Here is a 19,254-nt window from a genome sequence, read left to right on the forward strand (position 1 = left end):
CACGTCATAACATTCAAGGCTATGGGCCAAGTGCTGGTAAATGGGATTAGGTAGGGAGGTCAGGTGTTTCTCATGTGTTGGTGCAGACTCAATGGGCCAAAGAGCCTCTTCTGCACTCTGTGATTCTGTAAATTGCCTTCACTGACTTTGTGCTATATCGGATTATTAATCATTGAGAACATGACATATTTTGACACTAATTCCCTGATTCTAATTCTTTAAACTTCAGGATTGGAGCGACATAGCATTCTGGCCACATTTAATAATGTTAGTAGGTTTTGGGAGGAATATTTCTGTTTTGGAATAATTAATGCTGCAAGCCTTGATGTAATCATAATGTACGGATCTTTAAAGGCAGGTTTATTTCTGGTTAAAATCTCAGATTTTGTTAAGGGATTTTTTTTCCAGTCCCTATTTTTAACCAACGGAAATAGTTTTGGCTATCTACCTTATCTGTTCCCCTTAATATCTTGAAAACACCAATCAAATCACCCACTAATCTTCTAAATTGCAGGGTGTACAATGTTTGCTTGTATAAAATCTCCTCATAATTCAACCTTTGGATTTCAGGTATCATTCTAGTAAACATACTCCCTGTAAGATCAGATGGAGGGAGAAGCTCAATAAGCCAATCCTTAGAGTCTTATTGTTATACAGCACAGAAACAGGTTCTTCAGCCCATTATGTCCGTGCCAGCCATTCTAATCCCATTTTCCAGCACTTGGCCCATAGACCTGTATGCTATGGTGTTTCAAGTGCTCATCTAAACACTTTTAAAATATTGTGAGGGTTCCTGCTTCTATCACCCCGTAAGGCAGTGTCCCAGATTCCAACCACCCTCTGGGTGAAAATATTTTTCCTCAAATACTCTGTAAATCTCCTGGCCCTTACCTTAAATCTATGCCCCTTGGTTATTGACACCTCTGCTAAGGGGAAAAGTTTCTTCCTATCTACCCTATCTATGCCTCTCATAATTTTGAATACCTCTATCAAGTCCCCCCTCAGCCTCCTCTGTTCTAAGGAAAACAACCCTAGCCTATCCAGTCTCTCTTCATAGCTGAAACACTCCAGCCCAGGCAACATCCTGGTGAATCTCCTTGGCAAGCTCTCGAGTGCAATCACATCCTTACTATAGTGTGGCAACCAAAACTGCACACACTACTCCAGCTGTGGCCTAACTAGTGTTTGGCATTGTTCAACATTTTCTTCTTCTGAAGCATTACATGCTTGCCTGACCAAGTGGCATTTCATGGCACTTTCACATTTGAGCCAAACGTACATTTCTGGTCCTCAAGTATTCATAACATTAAAAAAAGGCTCTCTTTTGGTCAATGTAATTTCATCTTAATTTCTCCACAGAACATGCTTTATAGGTTGCTGTATTCTGATAATCCTTGTGAGAATTAATTGGCAGAACTTTGCCGTTGGCGAGCAGGGGGCAGGGCCCGCTCGCCAACGCATAAAATGATGCGGGATGACATAGGGCGCAACCCCCAATGTCATCCCGCCATATTTAAATTTTCAGGAAGGCGGGGGCACAGCAAAATCAGCTGCGAGTCCGCCGACCTGTCAATGGCCAATTGAGGCCATTGACAGGATCGTTGAAATAATTAAAGGACCTGCCCGTCCAACCTTAAGGGGAATTTTGGGGAATCTCTCCCCCCCCCCCCCCACCAGCCCGCACAGGAAGCACATAACACCTCCCACCGGACGTCACACTGGATGGGCCTTAATTGGCCCGTCCACGTAAAATGGTGGCGGGGCCCACTTTTCCGGCGGGGATTGGCTCCCCGCCCGCCAGAGATTAGGCCAGGCCGCCCGGTAGGCAGCAAGTTCTGCCCAATGACTTCGTAAATCTTCATATGTAAAATAAAAATTGGATAAGATCCTGTTCCTATTATAAAAAAAAGAAGTTTTATAGACCACAATGAACAATTTCTCTTGTATCATTTAATCATAACCCAAGTTTTAACTTTTTCATTTCAAAATCACTATCTGTGAGGTTTACTGTTTCCTGATATTCAGTTCTATAAGATAATTTGCTAAAATTGCTGAGGTTTCTCTTTTAAGGATTGAAGGAAGTAATAGATTGAAATAGCCTAACATTTCTATCCAAAAATATTGATTTTGTTGCACACTGTGGTAATAACCCAAACGGTTAACCAGGATAAAAACAAAAAACTGCGAATGCTGGAAATCCAAAACAAAAACAGAATTATCTGGAAAAACTCAGCAGGTCTGGCAGCATCGGCGGAGAAGAAAAGAGTTGACGTTTCGAGTCCTCAGAGTCATGAGGACTCGAAACGTCAACTCTTCTCCGCCGATGCTGCTAGACCTGCTGAGTTTTTCCAGGTAATTCTCTTTTTGTTAACCAGGATAATTTTCTGACTGATTCCAATACTGTTTCTGTAGTCATAGGCTGGGTAGAGTAATTGCTGAGTATTTTGTATTTTACAACATTGAAATTAACTATCAGACTGTGAAGACTTCCTTCCTCGTGTCCTTTTCAAACTTGTACCATCTAGCTTCCAAACAGCTCAAGAGAGTTCTACATGGTTTTGCCAGTTGTGAAGGGGAAATTTAAGCTGGACTGTTGTCTCCCACAATCTGTTCCAGTGCATTGTGAACTTCAACTCTGATCCTTGTAATCCAGCTAGCACTTCACATCTGTTTGGTGAAGGTTGCCAAAAAATTTCAGTTGTTAACCAATGTTAGGTTTTACATTAAGCTATCTACAATGCAATCAGCTGGGAATATGTCATTCTAAAAAAGCAGTGATATTTGCAGAACTCCTGTCTGCTTCCAGCAACGATCTACCAAAAGGCCACTATAGCTTTACTTGTATTGTTGGGCATTAACATATGTTCCCTTATCACCATCTCTTTCCTATTTCCTGTTTACCCTAATAAAACCATTACTCTGTGTTACCCTGGCTGTTTCCCTGGTATGGCCCTCATCTCTGCTCCCTTAAGTCCAAGGGATGCAGCCTTGAAAGCATAGACAGATGACTGGTTTAATGATGCATGCTTGATCTGGCTAGATCAGTTAAAACACTATCTGGTTCTGCCCTCATCTGCTAAAACTACTCACTATTTCTGGACCATCCTGGAATGCAAAGACAGCCCCCTTCTATTCTCTGCAAATCATCTTCCTAAGCCCCTCTTCCATGTCTCCTCCATTCTTATCTTCAACAGTAAGCATGAGGAGCTCATTTTTGTCACTAAGATCAAGATAAACCAGTCGGCTAATTCTGCCACGCCCCTCCCTTCCACCTGCCCATCCGGTCAAATTTCCTGTAATGCATTCCACTGCCTTAGCCCTGAACTCGCATCTTTCTCTAGTTCTTCTCTACCTTACCTCATACCCTCTCTGAACTCATCTTCTCCATGCGACCCACCTCCTGATCCGTCAATCCTACTCCCACTAAACTGCTAATCACCCAGCTTCTCCTCCTAACTCCCATGTTAGCTGATATTGTAAATGTTTCTCTCTTCAGGCATTGTACCTCTCTCCTTTAAATCTGTCATCATCACCCCATCAAAAAAACCAACCCTTGACCCCACTGTCCATGCAAACTGCTGCACCATCTCCATCCTCTCTTTCCTTTCCAAAATCCCTAAGTGTATTGTCGCCACCCAAATCCATTACTGTCTTTTCCCAGACATCAATGTTTGAATCCCTCCAATCAGGTTTCCGCACCTGCCACAGTACCGAAATAGATCTTATCAAAGTCACAAATAGTATTTTTTTATTCGTTCACGGGATGTTGACTTTGCTAGCTGGGCCAGCATTTATTGCCCATCCCTAATTGTCCTTGAGAGTTACTTAACAAAGTGTTACTGTGATAAAGGTAAACTTTCCCTCCTTGTCCTTTTCAACCTGTCTCTAGCCTTTGACGCAGTTGACCACACTATCCTCCAACAAGGTCATTCAGTTGGTGGGACTACTCTCACTTGGTTTCGTTCTTATCTACCTAATCACAGCTAGAGAATCACTTGCAATTCTTTCTCTTCATGCTTTCGTGCTGTTACCTCTGTTGTTCCCCAAGGATCTATCCTTGACCCCCCTCCTATTTCTCATCTACATGCTGCCCTTCAGTGACATCATCTGAAGGCACAGTTAGTTTTTACATGTATGCTGACTGCACCCAGCTCTATCTCACCTTTGTTGATGACGCTACTGTTGCTAAATTATCAGACTGTTATTCCAACATCTGAGACTGGATGACCAGAAACTTCCTCTAATTAGATATTGGGATGACTGAAGCCTTTATTTCTGGTCCACTCTCCAAATTCAGCGCCATAGCTACTAACTTCCTCCCTCCCCCTGGCAACAGTCTGAGATTAAGCCAGTCTGTTCACATTTTTTCCGGAAATAAGCTTCTGACCTCAAATTCCTGCCATCATTAAGACTATCTACTTCCACCACTGTAACTCTGCCCCTTTCTCAGTTTATTTGCTGCTGAAACCCTCATTGATGCCTTTGTTACACCTAAACTGCACTGTCCCAATACTCTCCTTGCTGGTCTTCCACTTTCTACCCTTCATGAACTTAAGGTCGCCCAAAACTCTGCTGCCTATGTCTTAACTTGCACCAAGTCCCGTCCCCCTATCACCCCTGAGCTCACTGACTTAGATTGGTTCCCAGTCAAGCAGTGTCTTGATTTTAAAATTCTCATCCTTGTTTATAAATCCCTCCATGGCTTCGTCCCTCCTTAACTTCTTTAATCTCCACCAGCTCAACAACTCTCTGATATAGCTGTCCTTCTTGAATTCAGGCCTCTTATGGAACCGCAATTTTAATTGCTGCAGCACTGAAGCTGTGCCTTCAGTTGCCTATGCTACAAGCTCTGGAATTCCTTCCCTACTCTTCCCTGCTTCTTACCGTCACTTTCCTCCTTTAAGACACTCCTTAAAACCTACCACTTTGACATAGCTTTTGGTCATCTGACCTAATATCCCCCTTTGTGGCTTGGCTTCATATTTTGTCTTACAATGCTTCTGTGAAGCATCTTGGACTATTCATTACATTAAAAGTGTTATATAAATATAAGTTATTTTTGTTCTAAATTACACAACAATGGAGTGATGGAGATTTGAAGACAGGGTATGTTATAGAGAGGATGCTGTGTAGATTTTGGTGTGATATTACATGTTTTCGGTTATTAGGACTATCAGTAAAACATGATCGTAAGGATGTTATATCTCACCCGAACCCTACATTTGTATAATTGGTGCGTTGCACTGGAACTTGTGTGATCACTTGAATGTTCTCTGATTTTGGCAATTTCTTTTTAGATTTTTGAAAAACATTTTAACATTAACATCAGTATCAGTTCTGTAACTTCATTCGCAGCTCCCCATGACCTGATGGGCAAAAATTCTGCCCTTTGTAAAAACAAAGCCATACAGATATGAAGTGCTGCAAGGTTGATGGCTTTTCTATACTTGTTAAGTTTGTCTTGGCTGGGCACTACAATTAGTCACATTGTTTGCTGGCTAAGGCAGTAACAGTCAAGATCCTTGCTATCCTGATATCAGCTGGATGGTGCATCAATGGGGATATAAGGAGAGGAATGGATTGGTTCTAATTCTGGTGATTTCCATGGTTGAAAGCTGTATCTAGTACCTATGGACCCAAATCCCAGCAAGAGACAACCTGGTCAGGAGAGGATGGAGAAAATTGGGCGGGTTGGGGAGAGAAACAGCCTTGATTTAAAAGCACACCAGAGTTGAGCCTAAAAATTGATGTTCTTTGACTCTTTGCCTGAATGTTTTCAGAATGTAGCTTGTTTGTGCCAAACAGCTGATAAATATGCTTTGACTTCCCTTTGTCATGTTTCCCTGGTACATATTTTGCAGGAACATCTGTCATCTTCATTATTCGCTTTATATTCCTACGTGCTAGATGGATCAACTTCACAGATTCAACCTCCATGTGATGTGACAGGAGGAAAAGTATATAAATTGTGTCTACATCAGGTAAGGTGTATTAGAAAGCAAACATTCCTATTTGTCATTGAAATATAGCTATTAAAATAACTTTAAATATTAACTTTTATTTAACTCGCAATCTTCCATCTTAAACCTAAGTTGGTTTCAGACATTCCAACCAGTATCCCCTCAGTTGGGAATGTTCCATTGACAGTTATGCCTGTCTAATCCCCAGTTGCTGAATTACCTTTATGTAGAATTCCCTTTGTTGTGGAGAGGAGACACAAGTGCAGTTGGGCTTGTGATAGGAACTTAAATCGTTTGGTGATGAATCATATGCTTTAGATGTATAGCTAATACTAGGTACTGTGGAAAATCAGAGGGTTTTGTGGTTACAGTTCCACAGGATAATAAAGCCAGTATCTCTTGTTGCTTGGGCTTGCTCTTTTTTTGTAAAAAAAAAGGAAGGAATTCTAGATTTTATAACAAGGTATAGAATGTACAAGCCAATAGCTAACGTGTATATAAAATTTTAATAAACACATAGTTGGAATATTGTGTGAGGTCTTGCACTCACACTTTGTTTCCTAGTGGCAATATGTTGTGGAACCAACCAAGGAACAGGCTATTTTAGGTTTTGTCTTGAATGAGATAGAGTTCATTAGAAAAGGATCCTCTGGGAAAGAGCAATCTTATTATAGCAGAGTTTCACATTAAATTCAAAAGTGACATACTTAGGTCCGAAACTAAAGTCTTAAACTTAAATGAAGCTAATTACATAGATGTGAGTGTCAAATTGGGTAAGGTAGATTGGAAAATCAGATGTAAAGATATGATGGTAAATGAACAATGAAAAACAGGTGAAGAAATATTTCATAATTCTGAACAAACATACATTCAATTTTGAAATAAAAACGCCAGGGAAGATTTGATCTATGTGTGGCTAACTAATGAGGTAAAGAGCTTAAAAGAAGGCACTTCGAATATTGCTAAGAAAGTTAGTAAGTCTGAGGGTTGGGAGAGTTTTAGAATCCAGCAAAGAATATCAAATAGTTAATAGAGAAAGAAAATATAAGAGTAGTAGTAGTAAACTAGCAAGAAATATAAAAACAGATCCTAAGAGGTTCTACAAGTTTGTAAAAAGAAAGTAGCAAAAATAAACTTGGGCTCAGAGGCTGAGACAAGAGAAAATAAAATAAGAATAAGGAAATGACAGAGATGTTAAACAAATATTTCATATCTGTCTTCATAGTTTCTTTTTTAAGTCATTCATGGGATGTGGGTGTCACCAGCAAAGAGAGCTTTTATTTCCCATCCCTAATTGTCCTTGAGAAGGTATTGGTGAGCGCCCTTCTTGAACCACTACATCCTATGGTGTAGGTACACCCTCAGTGCTGTTAGGGAGGAAGTTCTAGATATTGAGACTGTGACAGTGCAGGAATGGCGATATAGTTCCTAGTCAGAATGGTGTGCAGCTTGGAGGGGAATTTGCAGGTGGTGGTGTTCCATGTATCTGCTGCCCTTGCCCTTCTAGGTGGTAGGGGTTGCAAGTTTGGAAGGAGCTGTCGAAGGAGCCTTGGTGAGTTGCTGCACTGCATCTTGTATAGGGTACAAACTGCTGCCCCTGTGCATCAATAGTGGAGGAAGTGAATGTCTAAATTGGTGGATGGAGTGCCGTTCAAGAGGGCTGCTTTGTCCTGGATGGTGTTGAACACAAGATACAAAATCATACCAGAAATAGTAGAGAGCAAGGAATCTAATATGGCTGAGGAATATTAGAATAGAAAATGTACTGGAGAACATATTGGGATTTAAAGCCAACAAATTCCCTGGGTCTGATGACCTGCATCCTGGAGTTCTATGTGAGGTAGCTGCAGAAATAGTGAATGCTTTGGCTTTAACCTTCCAAACTTCCCTGGATTTTAGATCAGTCCTAGTAGAATGGAATGAACAAATAACATTGCTATTCAAAAAAGGGAAAGAAAACAGGGAACTACAAGGCAGTTAGCTTGGTATCACTAGTTGGGAAAATGCTAGAATATATTTTAGGAACATGGTAAAAGGGCATATCATGATCATAATGTGATTAGGCAGAATCAACATCGTTTTTAGGCGAGGGAAATCACGTTTAACAATTTTCTTAGTTTTTTGAGGATGTAGCTAGGGGAACCAGTGGATGGCATAAAAACAACAAGTGCTGTTAATACTCAGCAGGTTTGGCAACACCTGTGAAGTGAGAAACAGTTAACATTTCAGGCCTGTAACCTTTGATCAGGACAGTGGTGTGTTGTATATTTGGATTTTCAAAAGACATTTGATAAGGTGTCATACAAAAGATTGCTACACAAGATAAGCTCACCTGGGGTTGGGGAAGCATGAATATAGGTTTGGTTAAAAGACAGAAAACAAAATGAATAGTAATTTTTAGTTCGGCAGGCTGTTACTGGTAGTGTGCCAAAAGATCAGTGGTAGAGCCTCAGCTATTTACAATCTATATTAATAACTTAGTTGAAGAGACCAATAATGTATCCAAGTGTGGCAACAGTACAAAGCTGTGAGCAAGACACTAATCTGCAAAGTGATATAGACAGTTGCATGAGTGGTAATTTAGGGGGCAAATGGAGTATAATGTGGAGCAGTGTGAGGCTATTCACTTTGCTAGGAAGAATGGAAAAACAATATTTTAGATGGTGAGAAACAAAACATTTTTAAATAGTGAGGAACTATTAAATGTTTGTGTTCAGAGGGATTTGGGTGTCCTTGTACACAAGCACAGAAAGTAAACATGCAGTACAGCAAGCAGCTAGGAAGGCAAGTGGTACGTTGGCCTATATTACAAGGTGTTTGGAGTATAAAAGTAAGGGAAGTCTTGCCACAATTGTACACTGCTTTGGTGAGATCACACCAGGATCACTGTACAGATTTGATCTCTGCCCCTAAGGAATGATATGCCTACTTTAAAGAGGGGCTCACTGCCATCTTCTCAAGGGCAATTAGTAATGGATAATAAATGCTGGCAACACCCACATCCCATGAATGAATTTAAAAAACATAGATTCACTAGATTAATTTCTAGAATTTAGAATGAGAGGTGATTGTACTGAAACATACAAAATTCTGAGAGTCTAACAAGGTAGATGTTGAGAGGCTGTTTCCCCTGGCTGGAGAGGCTAAGGCTAGTGGTGGGAGGGAGGGCAACCTCAGAATAAGCTGTTGAACATTTTGGATTGAGATGAGAGATTACTTCACTCAGAGTTGTTAATTTTTGGAGTTCTCTACCCCAGAGGACTTAGGATGCTCAGTTGTTGAGTATATGCAAGACTGATATAATAAGATATTGGAATTGGTGGAGCAAATGGTTGAAGATTAGCCATGATTCTACTTAATAGTTGAACAGGCTCGAGGACTCATATGTCCTGCTCATGCTCATATTTCTTATGTTATGTCCATGTAATTTCGTTTGCCTCAAATAACTTTAATCTGGAAACATTGCAGCTCTGAATCATAAACAGCTGTATTTGCAGAATGTTCTTTAGCTCTATAGAGACTAGCCATAATTTGAGGGTGGTGTTTTGGTGCAGGATTTTCTTTGCTTTATTTTAAAGTTTTGCTTAGTTCTCCTTTGCTGAAACATACAGCACTTCAAATAACCTGCTTTCATGTGTGTACCAGTGGTGGCCTTGGATTTATTCCCAAAGGTAAGTCTGAGCAGATAAGATTGAATTTTATTTTCATTATACCCCTCTGCCCCACCCGGAGAAGTGAGTCTTTACCTAGTTGCACCAAGATCTGGAATTAACTTTGGGGAAATTACAGAAATTGGCCCATATCCATGACAAAGTATGGCATGAAAATAGTATGTGCTGGAAATACTCAGCAGGTCTGGCAGCATCTGTGGAGAGAGAGAATCAGACCTGAAATAATAACTCTGTTTCTCTTTCCACAGACGCTGTCAGGCCTGACTTTTTCCAGTATTTTCGGTTTTTAATTTCAGATTTCCAGCATTTACAGTATTTTGCTTTTGCAAAGTATGTCACATAGGCCAAATTTCCCATTTGTTTTCACTTAGCCCAAATATCATTCCCTTGCCTAGACGCAGTACTTCAGTTGCCTTGGTAAGGTAAATGAGAGTGGCATTGAATAGCCATTACTCTATTTCCTCTCCTTCACTTTTTCCTTAGTGAAGCACTTGGTTACTAAAGAGTATGGCACAGCTGAGATTTGAAAAATCATTTGCAATCATTCTCAGAATGTTGTGTTGCTCTTTTCCTTGGTGCATCTGCATCATCTAAGTATGTGCACTGCGGTGGTGAAACAGTAGTTGAGTTGTAATCTAAATTTCCACCTTTAGTTGAGTGACCCAACATTTCAAAACAAAAATAAAAATACCTGGAAAAACTCAGCAGGTCTGGCAGCATCTGCGGAGAGGAACACAGTTAACGTTTCAAATCCGTATGACTCTTCAACAGAACTAAGTAAAAATAGAAAGTTTTTTCAGGTATTTTTATTTTTGTTTTTGGATTTCCACCATCCGCAGTTTTTTTGCTTTTATTTTGATCCAGCATTTCATGTCTGCTCCATTTAACATGAATGCTGTCGGAAATTAACAGAAAGCCATGTGACTGCATTCTGTGGGAATTTGCTTTTATGAAAAGACCTTCACTTGTTTTCTTCTAGGATTATAATTTTAGCATTTAAAATACAAATGCAAAAAATGTGCAAAGTACTGTTGAATTTAAGCGAAATCACAATGGTTTCTTTGACACTAGAGCACACCATTTAGGTCAAAGGAAATGCATGGTTAATGAAGTTGAATGTTACCCTGTTTCACAGTAATGATCAATGAGAACATAACCTTGTCCACTTTTACAGAAATATGTTTAGAAATTATGAATGGGCAGCAGAGGATTATTGTAGGCTCTTTTCTGTCTTTTAGAATTTGCTAAAAACATGACAAAGCCCTGGAAGAGTTCTTTGGGGAATGGAACAGAGGAAAGGTTCTCAGTCTTTAAACAGACCAGTCCCATTGATCAGCAGTCTTAAGGAGTGAGTGCATTATAAGGGGATCTCCTTGTTGTACGTCACTTTGGTGCTTTCATATTCTTTAGAAAAGTTAGAATATTTTCTTAATGTTGAGAGACTCAGCTGCGGAGGATCAAAGGGATTTAGGTTTTATTTATACAAATTATTAAAACCTATTGCACAATAATTAAGCAAAATTTTAATGGACTGTTGGCTGTTAACTCTTGGAAGTTGGAATTCAAAAGAGAAGATGATTGGTTCAGTTGTACAAATGGTAGAAATTTCAGTTGACACAACCTTTTACACCAAGACAGACAGATTTTGTTGGGTAAGGGTATCAAGAGATATGGAGAAAAGGCAGGGACCGGTAACTGGATTTGAGGTACAGACAGCCATCATCTGAATGACAGGTCAAGTTGAGGAGCTGAATGGCCTGCTCCTGTTCCTATCAGATGAGACAACAGAGCTTGCGTCAATATAAACCAGCAGTGAGGAAGACCTATTTTTCACTAAGCCCCCCTGGTGTGTTCTTGCCTTATTGGAGTTACTAAAACCAATTCTACAAGTCTGCTGACACCCTATAGAAATCAGTTTGAGTAGATTATGCATCAGGAGTCACTTTTTGGATGCTGAGCTCCCAGAATCTGAATTTTAAAAAGTCCTTACAGGTGGAAGAATGACTCAGTAAACTCACTCTCTTGAGACCTGGGCCACTTTGTTTAGAACATTTTCCACCATATTAATTTCTTTGGAATAAGTGCCTAGGGGATCCACATTTCTGTCCTGTAATTACAAAGGGATTAATTAACAGTTCTCTTGATTTTGGCGATTTGAGTGAGTTCTGGTAGTAAGTACCCTTTTAAAACACAGTGGACATCCTATCCAGTTTATACCATAGAAATGGAATTGGGTTCAAGCATTTACAATAAGGGAGTGTTAAGGGACTTGGAAAACTTCCCAAATATACTTGAAAACCAAGAGGTGAAGGGGAGAGAGGAACTTACAATCATCAGGGAAAAAGTACTTGCAAAACTATTACACCTAAAGCCTGCATCCTAGGGTATTAAAATAACTGGCTACAGAGATGGTAGAGGCATTTGATTCTAAACTTCCAAAATTACTTAGATTCTGGGAGGGCCCCAGTGGATTGGAAAATAGCAAATGTAATACCTTTATTCAGGAAAGGAGGAAGACAGAAAGCAGGAAACTATAGACCACTTAGCCTAACACCTGTCATAGGGAAATTGCTTGAATCCATTATTAAGAAGGTTATAGCAGGATACTTAGTGGGATCAGGCAGAATCAGCATGGTTTTACAAAAGGGAAATAGTGCTCAACTAATTTATTAGAGTTCTTTGAGGAAGTAACAAGCATAATAGGGAACCTGTAGGTGTGGTATATTTGAATTTCCAAAAGGCATTTGGTAAGATGTCACATCGAAGGTTGCTACACAAATTAAGAGCTCATGGTGTAGAAGGTATCATATTAGTATGGATAGGGATTAGTTAGCTAACAGGAAGCAACGAGTCACGGTAATACTGTCATTTTCGTGTTTAGCTGTAGCTAATGGAGTGCCACAGGGATTAGTGTTGGGGCCTCGGCTATTTACAACCTATATCAATGACTTGGATGAGGAGACGGAATGTATAAATTTGCCAATGACACCCAAGGTAGGTAAGAAAGTAAGTTGTCAAGAGGAGGTAGAGAGCCTACAAAAGGATATAGACAGGTAAAGCGAGTGGGCAAAAATTTGGCAGATGGAGTATAATGTGGGAAAATGGGAACTTGTCCATTTTGGCAGAAAGTATACAAAAGCAATATACTATTTAAATGGAAACAGATTGCAGAACTCGGTGGTACAGAGAGATTTAGGTGTCCTGGTACATGAATCACGAAAAGTTAGTACGCAGGTACAGCAAGTGCTTAGGAAGGCAAATGGAATGTTGATGTTTATTGCAAGGGGAATGGAATATAAAAGTAGGGAAGTTTTATTGCAGCTGTACAGGGTCTAGATGAGACCACATCTGGAATACTGTGTACAGTTTTGGTAGACTTATTTGAAAAAGGATATAAATGTGTTAGTAGCAGTTCAGAGAAGGTTTACTTGACTCATTTCTGGGATGAAGGGCTTATCTTATGAAGAAAGGGTGAACAAGTTGGGCTTATAACCACTGGAATTTAGAAGAATGAGAGATTATCTTATTGAACCATATAATCCTGAGGGGACTTGATAGAATGGATACTGGGTGGAAGTTTCATCTTGTAAGGGAGACTAGAGCTAGGGGATACAGTTTACCATTAAAGTCTCCCTTTTGCGACAGGGATGAAGAGATTTTTTTTTCTCAGACAGCCATTAATTTATAGAATTATTTTCCCCAGAAAGCAGTGGAGGCTGAGTTAGATAGATTTTTTGATAGGTGAGTCAAGGGTTATGGGGATGCAGACAGGAAAGTGGAGTTGAGACCACAATCAGATCAGCTGTGATCTTATCAAATGGTAGAGTAGGCTTGAAGGGCTATATGGCCTACCCCTCCTAAGTCTTATGTTCCCATCAAGGCCCTTTGTTCAAATACAAAGCTAATTGTCAGAATACTTGTGTAGAATTCCTTTCTTTTAATGGAATACCTGTAACTTTTAACCTAAATTGATTGGAAAACTTAAAAATAACAAATTAGTGTTTATGAAATGCCTTTCACACCCATAGGATGTCTTCAAACTCTTCACAGCCAGCACCTTATAATTACTTGTAGACTAACATGACAGTTAATTTGCACACAGCTAGCTCTCAAAAATAGTGACGTTAGGGTCAGTACTTTGATGGTGTGCATTGAAAGATAAATGTTGACCAGGGCATTGGGAGAACTCTTTGCTGTTCTGCCAGTAGAGCCAAGGGCTTTTTATTAACGTCCGTTTGCCTAGGCCAACAGGGCTTGGTTTAACACCTTGTATAAAGAACGTGCTTTCAACTCACTACTGCTGTAAGGGGTCAATTTGGATTGACCTGCAGTGGAGCTTAGAACTCATGATCTTATGATTTTAGTTTCCTGGTATACTGGCCAACATTTACCCCTCAACCAATATTACTAAAACAGATTATGTGACCATTTATCTTATTACTGTTTGAAAATAGGCTGCTGCATTTCTCTGCATCATTGACTGCAATTCAATAGAACTTCATTGTGAAGTGCTTTGGGATATCTTAAGGTTGTGAAAGGTGTTGTCACTGCAAGTTCGTTTCATTCCATTTTTCAAATTGCTGAATTTAGCATTGCTGATTATCATTTGCTGCAAAATAAAGTTCCCAAATTTTGTGACCAGGTTGTTTGTGGATCAAAGTATCTTGTAAGAAAAGAATCTGCACGTGATCATGTTGACCTCCTGGTATCTTCACGCTACTGGCCCCCTGTATATGTGGTTGACATGGCTCCACATGTTGCATTAAATGCAGATGTGCGGTACCCTGAAATTGCTGGACAAATATGGGGACATAAACAAGGCTGTTTTTCAGATCCGCTGGAGCCACCAAAGGTTTGTATTGCATCTGCTTTTTACTGTAGTTAGCTGAAAGTTAATGCATTTTGTAACACATGGCCTGAGAACCAGTGAATTATGTTTGTTTAAATATAATTTAAATATAATCCTTATCTATGTTTAAGTAGCTTCTAACCCGGGAGTGTGACATGGTTTCTGCTTCACGTTCATTAGCCTGTTAACTATTTGTATGAACTATGATTTTTCAACTTTTCATATACATTGTCATGGCTTTAAATTTTTCCATGCATTTCCTTTCCATCTCTCATATATTCCATCTGTTTAATTTCTCTTCACAACTCCAACCCACTCTCCATCTGGCCTCTTGTGAATGAGTCCTTTCTTTGCCCCACTATTAGCAACCCCACTTGAGCTGGATACTCTGGAATTTTCACACAAAACCCCTCCAGCTTTACACCTTTCTCTCCTCTAATCCCTCATAAATCTCACTTCCTCGATGAAACTTTTGGTCATCCCTTCTAATTACTCCTTTGTGCAGTGAGATCTTTTTACTAAAGGAGCAGATGGGGCTTTGGTTTAATGTCTCATTTGAAAGACACCCTCTCCGACAGTGCAGCGCTCCCTCAGTCCTGCATTGATGTTGTCAGTCTAGATTTTGTGCTCAAGTCTCGAGTGTGAGTTGAACCTTTGACTCGGATGCAAGAGTGGTACCACTTAACCAAGGCTGACACTTTAATTGATTGACACATTTGCCTATGCAACGGTGACTATATTTTCAAAGCCTGTCTGGTTTGGGATCTCCTGAGGATGTGAGAATTACTATGTAAATATAGTTTTTTTTTCTCTCTATTCCATTTTTGGTCCTGATTGCCTTAGACATTGAGCAGATTGCAGCACCATGGCTTTTCTCTCTCTTTCTATCCTTTGCAAGGACACAACTTGGAACACCAAAGCAGTATTGAAAATTAAAGCTGCTAATCTTGCATGTGCCCAGGGATTGAACTGAATAAATGGGAAATGGGGATATTTCCTGAATAACCCCATGAATGGTTCCATGCACTATATTATACACAATCAACAGCACCCTCCTCTGTGCCTCCTTCCCCCCCCCCACCTTTTTGTCTGTGAGAATCTCAAGGAGTCCTGAAACCTTTCAGTGGAACCAAATATATCACTAGATATGTGCCATTAACAAGCTTCATATGAGTTTCTGGTTTTGTACAATAATAGGTAATAAAGGAGGCATTTCAGAGCCCAATGGTAGATATTCTGCTGGTGGATTTAAAATTGGATTCTTCTTTCAGCATGTATCCTGTCCAGAGCTACTTGATCAACATTACACCATGGATGTGGCTGTAACGGAGAGCAACATTCAACATCCTATAACCAAGTCTAATGCCCGCAGAATTGTATACCATGATGCAGATCAGAGTGCAGAAAATAACACAACAGCAAGACACCATTCTGCCAGTCTTTGCAGTGAACTTGAACCATACAGCAATCTCCTCAAAGCTATTCCAGACAGCAAAGTGCATGATGTGCGGCAAAAGTCCATCACTTTTGAAAATGCTACTTACTATTTTTTATACAATCGTTTGGTTGACTTCCTCAGCAGCAGAGACATTGTAAACCAACAAATCAATGAAGTATTGCAGAGCTGTCAACCTGGAGAGGTGGTGATACGGGATAGTTTGTACAGACTGGGGATAGCGCACCTTAACACAGAGAGTGAAACTGAGGAGCTGGCATAACATTACTGATCCTTAATATTAGTTAAGGAAAATGATTTGTCAAGTAATGTATTTATTCACAACTTCTATTTAATTAAAAATATTGTGTGTTTGTGATTTCTTATCCTCATTTTTAAAAAAATCTATTAGTGGTCATGGGCTGAAGAAGCTTTGATGTGGGTTCTACTTGAAATTATACTACCACAGAGATAACTTTGGCAGTCTATATTTGTTACTGGTGAAAAGAGAGCTATCTTGCCAAAGCTTTCTCTGAAGATTTGCTGAACGTTTTTATAAATTTCCATGAAAAACGTGTTTTTGATGGACAAGCCCAAACCTCCTACCCCATGCATATTTCTGATTTTTAAAAAAAGTGATACATTCACAATCTTTGAATCTGCAGCTGTATATAAAAATTATCTTACACACCTTAAGACGCTCCATCCTGCGCTCCAGTTTCCTTTTGAGATGCAGCAGTGCAACTCACTCCCTTTCTCCAATGTGTTAGTTGAGAAATCCACTAATGGTTTCTTCGCTATTGTCCACCACAAAGCTGCATTCACCGGTCAATATATGTTTTCGGTTTGTATAGCTCCACATGCTATAAGATTGGCCTTACCAGCAATCGTGTGAATAGGACCCTTGTCATTTACTCACCTTTCAATCTCATTGCAGAAATAGAGCGCATAAAAGCCATCCTACAGGCAATGACTACCCTGATCAGATCATTGTTTGCTGTGTGTCGCGCAAACTCACAAATGGGCCAAAGGCCATATTTTCAGATCTGTAAAGTGCCCCATCTACCTGGAAAGGCAAGGTATCTCAAAAATTTGAACAGCAGGTTAAGCAAGCTATTTCATGCTGCTACTATGCAGTGGCGACACAAAAGGTACTTTCCACTAATAGAATATCCAAAAAGACGTTCTACTGACTACACAGTTGAGCAACGTCATGTATGAATTTCAGTGCTGGTGTGATGCCAGGTGCCTAGACCGTATTGCTGCAACAACTGGCTGATCGAATCAAACAACATGTTCCTCCGGCTGTTTGTAATAGGCAGAGTACATATTGTACTCAACCAGTCCGTGTTTGCAAAACCTAAAACCAAATGTCTACTGTTAGATGTGATTCTGTGATTAGGAAGCACTTGCTGAACAATCCTGAGTGCACTAATAGCTACACTAGCAACCAATTTAAGATAATATTCAAGCTTGTAAAGTGGCTCATTTAGGCTTGCTAGGAGCAATATACATTCATACATGGTTCCGTTCTCTGCAAACAAAAAGAATATGTTCAAGCCTTGTACATTTTTTGAATTACTTGGAAGCATGGAGAGCCTATAGTTCCCTGTTGCTTTCTCCATGGCAACAACACAGCCAGTCAGAGTCTAGTTGCCAATCAATCAGCACCCCTTTCTCCAGGGGTATAAATTGTCCTGATCATTTGAAATTAGGCATTCTTGCATTTGTCCTGATATTGCCAAAGCTTTTCATCTTGTACTATGATTCCCTTTTCAACAGTATTCAAATTCTCTGAAATATCAAGTGGCTGTTTATATTTGTTGTTGTTTTAATGCTCATCAAGATGAGTGTTGATAATGCTGGTGAATGGAAGTATTTCCTTTTTGTGTATCTAGTGTGAGCATCAAGTGCTCTCAGGTGATAGAACAGCCTGATGCAGAGTAAAGATCCCTCGCATCTCAGCCCAAACCTCAGAAAAGCACTCCAGACATATAAGTGTGACATTTTCTTCTATTCCTTAATAACAACAGTTCAAAACTACTTCATAGCCTGTGAAGCACTTTGGGACATACTGAGGTCTTAAAAAGTCCAATATAAATGTAACTTATTTCTTTATGTCTGTAAATTATATTCTGAACTATTCCTTTCAACCACTTTGATGTCCGCACAACTACTAAGACCAGTCCTCTCACTTTTCGAAAATACTGCTTAAAGATGGAAAATGTTGATTTATACTTTGACAGTTTCTCACCAGTTATTTTGCTAGTTTAAAATGCTTTGAATGATTTTGAGCTTCTTACTAATTAGGTCAGACTCTGTCTAACTCTCTCAGCATCCTGCTTTCAGAATAATAAGATGACCTTCCTCATCAATTTTGGAATATAACATCTTTCATGTGTCAAGATTCAGCTATATAGCCCCTCTAAAGATTCATTGTTCATAAATATATGTATTTTATTCTACTTAACTGCCTCTGGAAAGAACTGAAGCCTGGGTTCAGGTGACATGCCTTTGCAACAGGAATGGACGGGAGATCCATAGGAGTGCTGCTCCATGTCCTGACGACAGTGTCCAAATCTTTAAATGACTGCCCTTAGTGATTTTCCACATAGTAAAATGGACTTCTATGATCTGTGAAGGATGATTTATTCAGTGAGTTATGGAAGTCCTTAAAAGACTGTTAATTTTAAATGTTTTGGTAACTTTGCTCTTAGGATTTTTGTTGATTAAGCATTACCGGTGGTTTGAATTGCAAAAAGTAGCAAGTTGAGTTACATTGCATTTCCTTCTGTAAATGCAAAGCCTGACCTTTAAGTTAATATACACACTGGAAAGAACATTGATCGATACATTAAGTATCTTCAGTATCTAGGTTTTTGTAGTCATCTGACCAAAAGAAATTTTAATAGCACTTCCTCTTCCCAGCCAAGCTCATGCTGTTTGATCACAGTGTGGGTTATATAGCATTACAATTATCTTTATGTTGTATGTGCAAACTTAATTTAGGATGTATGGAATCTCATTGGGGATACCTGAATGACATGTTCTCATGCATAATGAAATGTTAGCCAGTCTTCATCTTCAGCGTATTCGTTGTACTCCTCCGAAAATAGTAAAGGCCAAAAAAGATAGGTAATGCTACAATTAGTTGCTGAAATGTGCGACACTTATGGCAAGAATCTGAAGTATTCAGCATATTGATTGGAGGACTGTAGGTTTTATTTTTGTTAGCTCATAGTGTTGCATCATCAGTTGCTGGTCTGGATATTGGTAGTACATTGGCCAGGATCTTTAGGTCGGGTGGGGGGTGGTGGACTGCTCACCAAAGTGTAAAAT

General features: G+C 39.6%; 1 protein-coding gene across 3 annotated transcripts in view; it reads left to right on the forward strand.

The window, feature by feature from the left end:
• The window catches only part of hmgxb3 (HMG box domain containing 3), a 94,379-nt gene extending 78,085 nt beyond the window's left edge, over positions 1–16,294 (forward strand). For 2 of the 3 annotated variants that reach the window (XM_041194113.1, XM_041194114.1), the window contains exons 20-22: positions 5,862–5,981; positions 14,274–14,483; positions 15,752–16,294. In XM_041194113.1, the coding sequence (XP_041050047.1) occupies positions 5,862–5,981; positions 14,274–14,483; positions 15,752–16,198 (777 nt within the window). In that variant the 3' untranslated portion in view covers positions 16,199–16,294. Of the gene's footprint in view, positions 1–5,861; positions 5,982–10,869; positions 10,955–14,273; positions 14,484–15,751 lie in introns of those variants that run through there. The other variant, XM_041194115.1, reaches the window with a different exon arrangement.
• The last annotated feature ends 2,960 nt before the right edge of the window (positions 16,295–19,254 follow it).

The sequence above is a fragment of the Carcharodon carcharias genome, chromosome 8 (assembly GCF_017639515.1).
Source record: "Carcharodon carcharias isolate sCarCar2 chromosome 8, sCarCar2.pri, whole genome shotgun sequence".
Taxonomy (NCBI): domain Eukaryota; kingdom Metazoa; phylum Chordata; class Chondrichthyes; order Lamniformes; family Lamnidae; genus Carcharodon; species Carcharodon carcharias.